The following is a 14,119-nucleotide window of genomic DNA, read 5'->3' as shown; positions in this document are numbered from 1 at the left end:
CATTTGCTTCAAACATAATGGCAGCACTCAGTCAGGACGATCTGATCAATAATCCATATTGTAATAAAAAGGGTCTTACATCGTGAAGTGCATCAAATCATGTGAGCACCTTGATTAAAAACATGAAAAGATTCGACAGTTTACGAACCGGATTTCGATTGGACTATGCATAGACTCGTTAGTCCATCCAAAATGTTACTCCAGAATATCGGCATTAATTGGCAAGGGTAGAAACTGGACTTTTATAGTTAACTCTCTTGTCTCGGGAAGATGGTCAAACGTAGGGTGGTACCTTTGACTTCTAAACCATCCAAACAGACACAACACAACCAATATTGAATATGATGATTTATTTTATTTTTCAATGATCCAATAAAATCGCAGAAAAAGTGAAAGAACTAAACAGAGGAAGTGTTCTTACTTGACAATTATGAATCCTACACTTAAAACCCCAAATAACCACATTTTGTACATAAATTTGGCAACGCAATTCACCAACCTCCTAATGTCCAAGCATAGAAGTCCTGTAGCTACAGAGTTATACAAACAGAAGTAGAGGTTAAGTCAATAAGCTATAACATATATTAAAACACTGTCTTAATGACACAGGTAATGCAATGTCCCATTGTCCAACATTCTCGGGAACAAGATCTACACCATATGCTAACTCATCTAGAGTTATTCCAATGGGAAAATGGGACAATGGCACCTCCACAAACATCACAATCCAACAGTCAACATAAATAAGGTTAAGGAGTATCACAAGCTGTGAATGAATGATGCATGTTGTGTGTATCTGTACAAGTCGCCGATGTTGTTTGTTCAGATGGCGAGGCCGAAGACACTGACGATGCAGTACATCATCTTGTTCTCCCACCTCACTGTGCAGCTACCTGTGAACAATTCAACCAAACAATCACATCACAAGCCATAAAACACAATGTGATAAGTTTTACTCAAAAAGGCAAGTGAAAGTTAAGGGATTTACTGGGTCTATCTAGGGGACTCTCGTTAATTAGTTTGAGGGGTCCAAGACATGAACACTGGTGTCCCAGCCTAGCGTGTGAGTGAGTGAGTGAGTTGGGTTTTACGCCGCATTTAACAGTATTCCAGTTATATCACGGCGTGTCAGCTTAATGTGGGAGGAAAGCCTGAAGTGATGCAGGTCTCAGACGTTTACCACTTCGGTGAAACCCACGTGCAAGGGAATGGTGGTGACAGACCTAGAAACATAATCGGGGCGAACCAGGATTCGAACCCACAATCATATAGGTTTCTGGCGTGCCCAAGGGACGCAACTCTGCACAGCGAATCGCGACGACTGGGCCACCCGTGCCCACTCCGAGCCTAGCGACACATGGCACACTTCACTAGATTTCCAAGAATGTTACTGATGTCATTATTTGCTCAGATGCCTTCAGCCTGTTCATGGTACAGATGGGTGTTTCAATGGTATGTTGAAGAAAATCAGGCAATGACACCCTGAAGTTGTAGTGTCTTCCTTACCAGAATAGAAAGGCAATTAATATGTAACATGCAATCTACAATTTTTATAAATGTAATTATTTGAACAGACACAGTCTTTTGTGTCCCACAGTACTTGCAATACAAATAATTCTCCATATGTACATATATGTATATCGTGATATATATTTGTAATGTTTCTATAGATATGACCAATTGATGTGATACATATCGTGGCAAAGAGAATTTAGATGCACTGAACTTTCAGTGAATCCCTACATTCCCAAATATCACAAACTGTGTCTAGGGCTACCAGCCTTGACTAGTACATAATCTATCCAACTGGCTTACACTGTGACACCAAGGGTCTCCTTATCAAATGTGTAATGTAACCATGGAAGCAATAGGATCCCCATATTAAAACACCACTGTCATTAGCAGGGGTAGAAACTAACACTTACAGTCCACTAGTCCTTATAATGATAACATATAGCAAAACCCTTAAAATTGGCAAATTTCTACTAGTCCTTATGATGCCTTAACTATCGGACAGATTGACAAGGACTATAGGACTAGTGCCAATTTCTAACGCTGTCATTAGCCTTCATGACCCCAGTGAATTTCAACCACTGCTCATGATTAGACACATACCTCATGGCAGTGTTAGAAATAGTCCTATATTCCTTGCCAAACTGCCTAATAGTTTCGGTATGATAAGGTCTAGTAGACATTTGCCCTTTTAAGGGTTTTGCAATATCTTATCACCATAAGGACTAGTGGACTGATACTGTTAGTTTCTTTGTAAAAATTGATACCTTCATTCAATCTTTTACTCATGTTATATATCATCACATATATGATAAAAAATACACAAGCATTTAAAACTTTATTCCTGCATGGTGCAATGGATAACAAGCAAGCAGTGACTGAAGTCAGCTATATTCCAGGTATTTAATATATATATCAAAGTGACCTGTGATCTCATCAAAAGCGTGGTTGATGGGAGATAAGCATAATGCACAAGGAGCAAGCATGGGATACTGGGGGACCTATTCTTCTGTGACCCTGAATCCGGGAGACAAGCATTGTATAAGGGCACCTATCTGGCTGCGGAATCTGCACAAGGAGACAAGCAATGACACTTGAGGACTATTCTTCCTTCAAGTACCCAGATGTGTAGAGGGCACCTATCTGGTTGCGGAATCTGCACTGGGAGTCAAGCAGGGTTGGAGCTAAATTCAAACACTTAACTGGTATGGGTACAGATAAAATGCTCTTGTAATGTTAAAACAATGGGAAATTGGGTAATTAGTACTTGCCCTTGGCTAGCAGGATAGTGTTAACTTCTAACCCTATCAAGCATGGGATACTGGGGACCTAATTCCCTTCAGATTCCCCAAAGTGAAACCAGCAGTTTACTGATGTATTCTTATCTGAATGCCCTGTAAGGTGGGAGACAGGCATTGTGTACAGGGCACAACTTCAGTCCTGGAAATAACACAGGGAGAAAAGCATGGGACACTGGGGACCTATTCTGCCCTTCTTGAGTATGGGTTGCTAATCCCCCTGGGGCAACAGTGAGAGATACTGACCATCAGTGGAGTTGTCCCAGAAGCAGGAACTAGCAGTGTGGAGACCGGCGCCATTCTTCTGCATGATCACACAAGTCACTGTAAGCAGACAACAGCACTACAGACATACATAACAACATCCAACAGTACATTCTCCACAACATGGAGCATCCCTATTGGTATTACCATGATTACATTGTTTGTGGTTCAACGCCGCACTCACCAATATTCCACCTATATGACTGTGGTCTGTAAATAATCGAGTCAGGACCAGACAATCCAGTGATTGACATCATGAACATCGATCCACGTAATTGGGATACGATGACATGCATCAACCAAGTCAGCAAGCCTGAACACCCGCTTCTTACGACGAGCATAATCACTTTTACGGCAAGCATGGTTGGTGAAGACCTTTCCTACCCCAGATCTTCATGGGTCACCATCAGGGTTCACTCTAGAAATTTTTTGACACGGGTCCTTTATGTGAAAATTTCAAATATTCCAGAGGTTAGCCTATACAGCACAATGTTAAAATGCCCCATTGTATTTGAAAATGTGGGCCTTTACTTCAAATGTAGGGGCTGAAAGCACAAGGCCCCACCTGAATTATGTCTCCCCCAGAATGGAGGGAGACATATTGTTTTTGGCACGGTTCCCGTCGGCGTCGGCGTTCCCACCGTTTCCGGACCATAACTCGGAAACCGTTTAATATTTTTTCGCGAAAGTTTGTATACATATTAACCCAGCACTGAAGTGGTGCCTTTTGCTATTTAGAGATTTTTGACATTTTTATTTTTTCTCGTTTCCATGGAGATAACTTGAACATAGACTCTGAATGGGGGTAAGCTTGGTTTCCGGACCATAACTCGGAAACCGTTTAATATTTTTTCGCGAAACTTTGTATACACATTAACCCAGCACTGAAGTGGTGCCTTTTGCTATTTAGAGATTTTTGACATTTTTATTTTTTCTCGTTTTCATGGAGATAACTTGAACATAGACTCTGAATGGGGGTAAGCTTGGTTTCCGGACCATAACTCGGAAACCGTTTAATATTTTTCGCGAAACTTTGTATACGCATTAACCCAGCACTGAAGTGGTGCCTTTTGCTATTTAGAGATTTTTGACATTTTTATTTTTTCTCGTTTCCATGGAGATAACTTGAACATAGACTCTGAATGGGGGTAAGCTTGGTTTCCGGTCCATAACTCGGAAACCCCTAATATTTTTTCGCGAAACTTTGTATACACATTAACCCAGCACTGAAGTGGTGCCTTTTGCTATTTAGAGATTTTTGACATTTTTATTTTTTCTCGTTTCCATGGAGATAAGTTGAACATAGGCTCTGAATGGGGGTAAGCTTTGTTTCCTGACCATAACTCGGAAACCGTTTAATATTTTTTCGCGAAACTTTGTATACACATTAACCCAGCACTGAAGTGGTACCTTTTGCTATTTAGAGATTTTTGACATTTTTATTTTTTCTCGTTTCCATGGAGATAAGTTGAACATAGGCTCTGAATGGGAGTAAGCTTTGTTTCCTGACCATAACTCAGAAACCGTTTAATATTTCAACATTGACCTCAATACAAACAAAGCGCAACCTCTTCTGCAAGAACCCTTCACGCAGCTGATTGAAGTGTCCACTACCAGGAAAGAAACTGTTATTGACCATATTTATGTCAAGGATCTTTCACATCAGAGAGCTGGTGTGGTGCCTTGCTATTACAGTTTCCATGACATCACATGTCATGTCATTGTGTAGAAGACCTGCAGAGTCAGATACACGGGCAATTACATCACAGAGACTTTCCTTTGTGCCATTAACATTGCTACATCATTTCTGATATGTTGGGGATATTGATATATTTGTGTCCAAACTCTATTAGTACTTTTAGTGGATTTTCTACAAATACTTCAGTAACAAGAAAACTGTGCTACTTAGATGACTACACTGTCAGGTGGGTAAATGATTGAGGGATTAGTGGTGTTGATTAGACGCTGAAGTGGCGCCCATTAGTTGTTTGAAATTTCTAGGAGTTCTATTTTTGTCTCTGTTATTTAGTAATGGAGGGTGGGAATGAAGAGATGGGGTTTAACGTGAAGTAAACGAATGAATGGGGGTTAGGGGAGTGGGGGGAGACATATGTTTTTACGAGTAAAAACACTTTCTAGTTATCCCTGCACCATGATTACAGGTCTCTGTTAAGTATTGTTAGGTTGAAATCTAAAGCCAAGGAATAAGGTTACAGCCCCTCACCTACTTGTTAAGATAGAAGTTTAACATTTTGAAAAGATGATTGAAAACGCACTAATTACATTCAACTGTATTCTGATATGAAAGATGGGATGTGGGAGGAAAGCCCGAAGTGATGCAGGTCTCAGACGTTTACCACTTCGGTGAAACCCACGAGCACGAGTATGGTGCTGACAAACCTAGAAATATAATGGGAGAGAACCAGGATTTGAACCCACAATCATAGGTTTCTGGCGTGCCCAAGGGACGCAACTCTGCACAGAGAATCGCAGCGCCTTAGACAACTGGGCCACCCGTGCCCCTGTTGAGGAGGATGTTCGCATCAATGATATTTTAAATGCATATAAAAACTCATTACAAACTGAAACTTTACACAACAGTCACATTCTACTAGTATAAGGGTAAATCTATCCACCCACCTCCTTGAACAGGTTGAGAGTGATTAAGTGTCCGAAATCTAATCACTGGTTTTGAAATATTGCCTGTGATATATAAACTTAAGGCTCTGATACATGATAACCTTACAAGACAAACTCTGTCATAGAACCATCTTTGTAAAAGCTTATCTATACATGCTATAAGTCAAGTTGCAAAAATGAAGAGGAGTTATTTTCTGTCAAAAACATACTTGCACAAAAACCATGTAAATTGCATTAACCAATTTGATTAAAGTGATTAAATTTTACATGCTTAAAAATATATTAAAAACAGCTATGGTTATAAGTGATATCTCCAACTCGAAAAAAATAAATCAACATGGCAAATATACGGAAAGTCAATACACCAGAAACAATATTGTCATCTCTTTTGTAGAAGTTTAGGGACACAATTAGACTAAACCAGTATCAAGGTGACAGACAGCAGAGAGAGGGTCAGCTGAGCACTGGACAATGTACTATGCTGTTTTAGTCTGTGGATGTTTTAGGGAGTGAGTGAGTATGGTTTTTACGTCACTTTTAGCAATATTCCAGCAGTATCACGGTGGGGGGCACCAGAAATGGGCTTCACACATTGTACCCATGTTGGGAATCAAACCTGGGTCTTCGGCGTGACGAACGAACACTTTAACCACTAGGCCACCCGACCCCAGATTAACTCAATTAACTACTGACCCTTGCCCTTTACCATGCTTACCACAATTAGTCTGCAATGATAACAACTAGCCCAAGGCTGACTTGTTTTCCAGCTATTTGAATTTGAACTGTGACAACAATGACTGTTAAAACAGACGAACATGTTTGCTAACACCATATTGTTTCAATCTTTCCTTTAAGTTCACCTTCAAGTATTAGGCAGACATAGTCCTAATTCTTTAGGCCAAGACAAACTGCATGCAACACTATCAGTGAAGTTTTTATGTAAGCACTAGTGAGTGCGTCTGGTTTTACGCAGCTTTTAGCAACATTCCAGCAATATCACTGTGTGGGGACACCAGAAATGGGCTTCTCACATTGTACCCATGTCGGGAATTGAACGCGGGTCTTCAGCGTGACGAGTGAACGATGTACTACTAGGCTACCCACCCGCCTCAATTTGAAACTAAACATGGAAAATGCTATGTGTTAAACTGACACCATGTTTTTGGATAATTAGGGCACCAGCTTTTGTGTACATTATTCAATTATATAAAACTTGAGTTGTCACCATGATCACATTGTCAACATTTTAGCAAAGAAATATCACTTACAGTATTTATTGTTTATGACACAATAATCACATCAATCATAAACATGTTAAAGAAAACAAATCATATGCTAACTTTTAAGCAAATTGGAAAAAGTTTCTTAATTAAAAACTGGATTTCTCTTGACGTATGAGTAACATGCAGCAATATTTCATTGATATCCTAAAATGCAATAACATCACACACAAGGGCACAATGCAGTGATGTCAGTCTCAAGAATGATGTGGCCATCTCACGCTTACAGTCCCTGTAATACTAACAAGTCAAATGTACCTGAATTTGCCTGTGATCTGATTTAACGATTAATCTTAGATTCAAGGCTGAATACCATGATGATAGCAACCAACAAGTCCAGTTTCTGTGTTACCATGGTTACAACAGTAATAACAACGTGTTTGACAAACAATAATGCCCTGAAACAACACGTAACACCATACTGCTAATTTACTGTTAACTGGACTGACCATCAGATGATTTGTCCCAGAAACATGAGGAGGCCACGTGAAGCCCTCCACCCGTCTTTTGTTTTATAGTACACGTCACTGTGTAATAAGTAGACAGAGATATTTCTTGTTGACGTATCACCATAGCAATATTAACCATATCAAACATAACGGTCACAGCCCTTCCTACAGAAGAGTTTACAGCATGGCCAATACTGGTTTATATTGATAATAACTAATTATCCATCAATGAAGAAGATAAACTAAGTAACTTGTGTTTCATATCTCTCTTAGTTTGAGACTGAAGCAAAATGGACATTGTCATGTTAGGCTTCATTAATTAAACTTCTTGTATACAGAATTACAATAATAATGACATGATAGTTAAAAAGTGATCATAGAATTCATCATTGAATGATGAGTTATTGAATGTATCTTAGTCAATAAAATGATATGAATGTCTGACCCTTGACATGTCTCTTATTACATTGTATATCTGTTCCTAATTCTCAAGACCAATTCTATAGTTTGTTAGACATGTTTGATCGAAAATATCATATTCATGATGGAAATGACATACCTATGTACTTAAAGGGTTTTCCCAGTTTTGTAAGCTGATTTAGACATTGCTCCACAACATTGGAGGTCCATTGGTTCACTTTGTTGTGTTGATAGGCATTGCCTCCAATCGCTCCTTCAATTGCCTGAAATTGACAGGAAGAAAGTATCATTTACTGAGTAAGCAATGTTTGGATGAATAATAAAAACAACACACTTATCAGAAGACTGAATTCTAAAACATGAATTATACCATACACAATCTGCAACTCTATCTGCATAGACTCAGCTTTAGAAATTGGCACGAGTCCTCTAGTCCTTGCCAAACTGCCCAATGGTCAAGGTATCATAAGGACTAGTAGAAATGTGCCCTTTTTAAGGGTTTTGCTATATGTAATCATTATAAGGACTAGTGGACGAAAACTGTTAGTTTCTAACCCTTTAGACTAGTCCTAAGTCTGTATCTCATATAATATTGTTAGGGCTAGTAAGCTAACATAAGCTTATAGTCCATATCTAACCATTTGATGACACTAAATACTACACAAACAAGTAGACACAAAAGTATTTGGCACAGTGACAGAATTTAGAATGTGGGAGCAGAGTAATTAACAAGGTACACTGTTTGAATTACACAAATGTTGCTACTTTAAGAGTTAGATAATAAACTACTTATTCATTTCAATCCTTTCTCTGTATGTACCTTGTGTGAATTCTCAACATTTTCAAGACATGAAACATAATTAATCCACTACAGTATACTATGTAATATATCAAATTTGCAGCGTTAGAAATTGGCACTAGTCATGTAGTCCTTACCAAACTGCCCAATAGTAAAGGTATCATAAGGACTAGTAGAAATTGGCCCATTTTAAGGGTTTTGTTATATGTTATCATTATAAGGACTAGTGGACAAAAACTGTTAGTTTCTAACCCTGCATTTGCCAAATGTGTTTAAATATACAGCTCTGACACATGCTTTGGACAGTCCAATTATCAAGTCAGTGTACTATGTGTACCAGTTCTTTATGCTGTAGGCAAATTGAGAAGACACCAGCAATCCAATCCAAAGGGGTTGAAGGACCAAGAATGTAGATATTATTATAGACCTATAAAATCACTGAATGTTTCAAGTGAGTCAATTAGCAAGATAACACTTATTAGAAGGCAACTGTGTCTTGTAAACAAACTGCAATCTTCACACACAATCCATCTTCCCGAGGCAAGAGAGTTAACTGACTTTTAAAGTCCAGTTTCCACCCTTGCCAAACTGGGCTGGAATTACTGGCCTCGATCTTAGCGCCACCAGTGGCTATTACCAGTTATGTCCCTTCTAAGCCTCTCCTATGGACCAATCAGATTCAACCTCTCGTATCACTTGCTTTTGCTTCACACAAAATGGTGGCGCCCAGTCACGACGATCTGATCGATAATCAAGATCTATATTGTGATAGAACGGGTCTTTCATCGCGAAATACATCAAATCACGTGAGCACCTTGATTAAAAATATGAAAAGATTTGGAATAATATCTGTTGAAAACGAGTTGGCGTTGCACATGCTTTGCAAATACTGCAGCCGATCGATATCTGCACGACAGTTTACGAACCAGATTTCGATTCGGTGCGCCATTTTGATTGGACTATGCATAGACTCGTTAGTCCAGCCAAAATGTAACTCCATAATACCGGCCTAGTTTGGCAAGGGTGGAAACTGGACTTTTATAGTCAGTTAACTCTTTTGCCTCGGGAAGATGCACAGAATCATGCCATGTGCTTACTTGTAAGTTTATAAACAAAATTGGTTAACAGTCGGTTGTCATGGTTTATGATCTGAGGGCATAGTTTGTATGCAAGATAAGCGATTGATACTGTTACCTAATCAGTTTTAAGCACACAAAGTATTGACTGACTACAAAAGGTTAGAAATTCAAACAGTATGACGGTAGAGATAGCAATGATATACAATAAAGGAACAATGACCACTGCTGAGTACCTACCTCTTTGATGATGTTTGTCACTTCATCAACAACAAATGAGGTCTGAAACAAAAATTACATATTAAAGAATTCATCTAAATCTATATCTGTATTTCAAGGAATAAAGAGAACTCAGTTATCAATATTGTACAAAAATCCTATTTGCTGAAGAACCACAAAAGTAGCACGGTTGACATCAGTGAGAACCTGACCAGGCTTACTTGTTTAGTCTGTCAGACACAAGATAGCAATGCATGATGAGTCAACCTGTTGGCGTTTGCCACAAATCTGGGTGTCATAAGTAACATATCAGAACGAGTGAATATATTACCTCTTCTGCTGATTGAAAATCGTCCATTTTCGATGCTACCTGGTCGAGATCCTGATGAAAACTGCGTCTGTTTGCAAACAGGTACCCGTTTTAGCTCGTTTCCTGACAACGACAACCTCTCGCGAAATCTCGTGGATTACAAGGGGCGTAACTCTGCAATTTAATACGACCTCCGAATAGCAACTTAACATTGTAGGTTCGTATCCCAGGGATTGAAAACAAAACGAATGAGTAGTTTATAATCTGTGCTTATGTTGAGTCTTTAGAAGCAAGACTTATTTGTTTTAACAATTCCATGTCATTCCGCATTTCGGAATTAATAACCCGTATTCCTCGCAGCAACAATCTGCTACTTTATTATAGCCAAAGAATTTATTCTTTTCGTAATCTCCCAATCCATTTCACATAAACTTTCATTTCCCCAGAAACTGTTTATATGTGAATAATTGCCGTTAGTACCACACTGCCAATTCTGAAGAAGCGCGGTGAAACCATTAAAACCACAATATTGGATATAAATTCACGTAGCACAAGCAGTGCGGGTGATTTTGCTCTCATTGACTGTTTGTGGATTACATGCAGTCGCATGCGGCACTGAGAATTTTCTGTTTTGTTTAGCCAACTTCTGGTCGCTACACTAGTCTGTATGTTAATACATGTTTTTGTGTGGATATTTCATTCAAGGTGACCATTATATCTGAGACGACATAAACGTATAAACATATTAGATCAACATGATATTTGTCTAAACGGATCTGCACCAGAAATACCTGTGACAAGTCCCCTCATCTGTGTGTGTGTGTGTGTGTGTGTGAGTGAGTGAGGGAGTGTGCGTGAGTGTCTGTGAGAGAGAGAGAGTGTGTGTGAATACTAGTATGTGTTTGAGAGAGAGTGTGTGTGTGTGCGCGCGCGCGTGTTTGTCTATAACTATTTAAAGTCAACGCCAGTGGATAACCAGTCACGATTATCCGACGAAACAGCTTCCATTGCGCGTAAAAGGCAAAATAGCCCTGAATAATATATGAATTGATCACTGAAGATTTAGAGATGGCACAAAGTAGGTATTCACGAAAAGGGTAAGCACGTCCTGCCCTAAACGTAGCACACGCCACTCGCAAAATGTCTGTCTGTTGTGATCCCTATCTTTTGTCATCCCTGTCTATTGTCATCCCTGTCTGTGCATGCATACGTGTGAGGTGAAATTGGGCTTAACGTCGCGTCCAAGATTATTGTGTGTGTGTGTGTGTGTGTGTGTGTGTGTGTGTGTGTGCGTGCGCGCGTTGTCCCGCGAAAAAAACGAAAGTACAAACTGCAGAAGACGCATTATGCCTCGCCCCGTGCAGTTAGCCTGTGTTTGTACGATTATAAGTACGAGCTTGTCGATCCATGCAGCATAGGTGTACACGTGGCTAGTGAGTCTTGTTTTGTTTCGCGTCGTCGCTTCGTTGTAGGCCAAACGAAAAGACCAGAAATAATTAATGCCTTTTAAAGGGGCCTAACATTCATGTTTACCTCCCTTAAAACTGTGAGGATTTCTGGTATGAATATGTCCTTAGAACCCTGGACTTCAGCCTTACGTGGTCGCGATATGTGTGACCTGGTTGAACATGTCATCGATTTCGTTGGTCTTTGCTTATGCTGTCAACCACTGGTTTATACTTTTTTATAGTCCAGGCTCAGTTGTTTACATGTCGAAGATCCGGGGGAGAATATAGGTCTTCGGCAACCCAAGCTTGCCGTAAAAGGCGACTATGCTTGTCGTAAGAGGCGACTAACGGGATCGGGTGGTCAGGCTCGCTGACTTGGTTGATGCCTGTTATCGTAATCCCAATTGAGTGGATCGATGCTCATGATGTCAATCACTGGATTGTCTGGCCCAGACTCGATTATTTACGGACTGCCGTCATATAGCTTAAATATTGCCGAGTGCGGCGTAAAACAACAAACAAACAAACTACCAAACACTTTTTTTTCTCTGTATGGTGATGTCATGTGATTTGATGTGATGTGATGCGAGGCGAGGTAGGGTTTTACCGATGGTTTTACCGAGTGAGGCGTTAAACGCAACAAACAAAAATACATGTCATGGTGATGGCCAGGATATTGCTGACTTCAGCTGTAAAGGAATATTCACTCATTCACTGTTGCCCCTCTCCTTATTCGGTCACTAAATATTCCCTGGAAATTAAGAGTTAGGGCGACAGGGGTTCACGAAGTGTAACTTTAGCAAGAAACTAGGAACATTTGGAAGTCCTAACTGATACACATTCAAAACAGCGTTCCAATCCGCGAAGATCCGGGTAAGAATATGTCTTCAGTAAAAAGAGACTGCGGTATGCTTGGCGACTAACGGGATCGGGTGGTCAGGCTCGCTGACTTTGTTGATGCATGTCACGTAGATCGATTCTCATGGTGTCAACCATTGGATTGTCGGGTCCAGACTCGATTATTTATTTACATACCACTGTCATATAGCTGGGATATTGCGGCGTTAAACAACAAACAAACAAACAAAACAGAGTTCCAATGTCTCAGATTCACACACGGCACTTACAACATCAACACGACAAAGGCAAGATTGCCACCGGACCGTGGTGCATATAATACCCTCTTAACTCTAAGAAGATTAAAATACCTGATTGTGTAATGACATTAGTGTATCAGATAAAATAATCCTCTCTTTGTTAAGAAAGGAGACTAATTAGATATAAATAGTCCTAAATCATACGTTTCCATGGTGATAATAAGAAACCCATTATTAATTACCTACAAGTACATGTAACCTTGTTCATTCTCGGCTCTTCATTATCGGATTAACCGTCCGGTTTCAGTCCTGACTGCCCATTGGGTAATTTGTCCGTTTCAACATGTTGACGCATATAAAGAACCTGTGTATATGTATAATTTTTATCAAATGGTTTGACACCCGTTGGTGACCGTCTCGTGTCATTTCAGGATTAGTCTTCTTGTAGGCTGGTTATGGACGGGCATGGTGACAAATTGTTTCATATCGTCTGGGGAAAGTGTTTTTTCAAACGCTGATAAAGTTTGGTAGAAGAAAGAGTAAATTTCCCGAATCAGGTTACAAATAGCGGAGATCATATACCGGTATATGGTCTCTGCAAATAGGGATCGTGAAGAAACTCAGTTTAATCAAAACTAGATCTTTCACTCCTATACGATACCTCTGTGCGTTAGAGAGGTATAGTATCCAAGCGAAACATAATATTTTAATGAGATTCGTAAAAAAAGTATGTGCAATGATGAATATATAGCTATGGAATTTAGAGCTGCATTGAAGACAATATGAATTGAACTTCTTTTTTCGTTATATAGGTTTTATACGATGTTTCAGTACAGACACAAGTAATTCCTCTATGAAGATCCATTGTCTTGATGAAGATACTTGTGTCTGTACCGGACAGATGTCCACATCCATAAGTTCTGTCTTGGGTGATAAATAAAACAAATTCACTCATCTATTCATCACTCTATTGGGGTTTTCGCAAAATTAGTGAACATTTTAAGATTTAGAAATAATGTTTTAGATGCATATATCTGTTGTAAATATAAAGGCTTGACTCGGAAAGTAAATTAGCTCGTAATTGTGTTTCGGAAATTAGCTCCTTTGTACGCATGCTGAAAAAGCTTCATTGGGTATTTACGCATGCTGCTTTTATACATTTGACTTTTTCATTTAATGCATGCGTTTCTGTACGCAAGTTCATTGAAAGTAATTGGGTTTTGAATATTTTTGGGGGGTATTTCACGCAAATACGCTTCTTATCTGTAGCTCTCTGTTATTAATTTTTTTCAGCACTAACCTCGTGC

The 14,119-nt window shown here is 39.4% G+C and overlaps 1 protein-coding gene across 1 annotated transcript; it reads right to left on the bottom strand.

Annotated features, from left to right (window-relative positions):
• Window positions 1-335: 335 nt before the first annotated feature.
• Window positions 336-10,445, bottom strand: LOC124112142 (dynein light chain Tctex-type 1). Its single transcript, XM_046472124.2, has 5 exons — window positions 10,289-10,445; window positions 9,979-10,020; window positions 8,003-8,126; window positions 3,057-3,134; window positions 336-893 (listed from the first exon to the last, which is right to left on the bottom strand). Exons 1-5 carry the CDS (start codon window positions 10,313-10,315, stop codon window positions 823-825), a joined length of 342 nt encoding a protein of 113 aa, XP_046328080.1. The 5' UTR covers window positions 10,316-10,445; the 3' UTR covers window positions 336-822.
• Window positions 10,446-14,119: the final 3,674 nt, after the last annotated feature.

The sequence above is a fragment of the Haliotis rufescens genome, unplaced genomic scaffold (assembly GCF_023055435.1).
Source record: "Haliotis rufescens isolate VD_foot unplaced genomic scaffold, xgHalRufe1.0.p SCAF_5, whole genome shotgun sequence".
NCBI lineage: Eukaryota > Metazoa > Mollusca > Gastropoda > Lepetellida > Haliotidae > Haliotis > Haliotis rufescens.
This window is presented reverse-complemented; position numbering and strand designations above follow the sequence as displayed.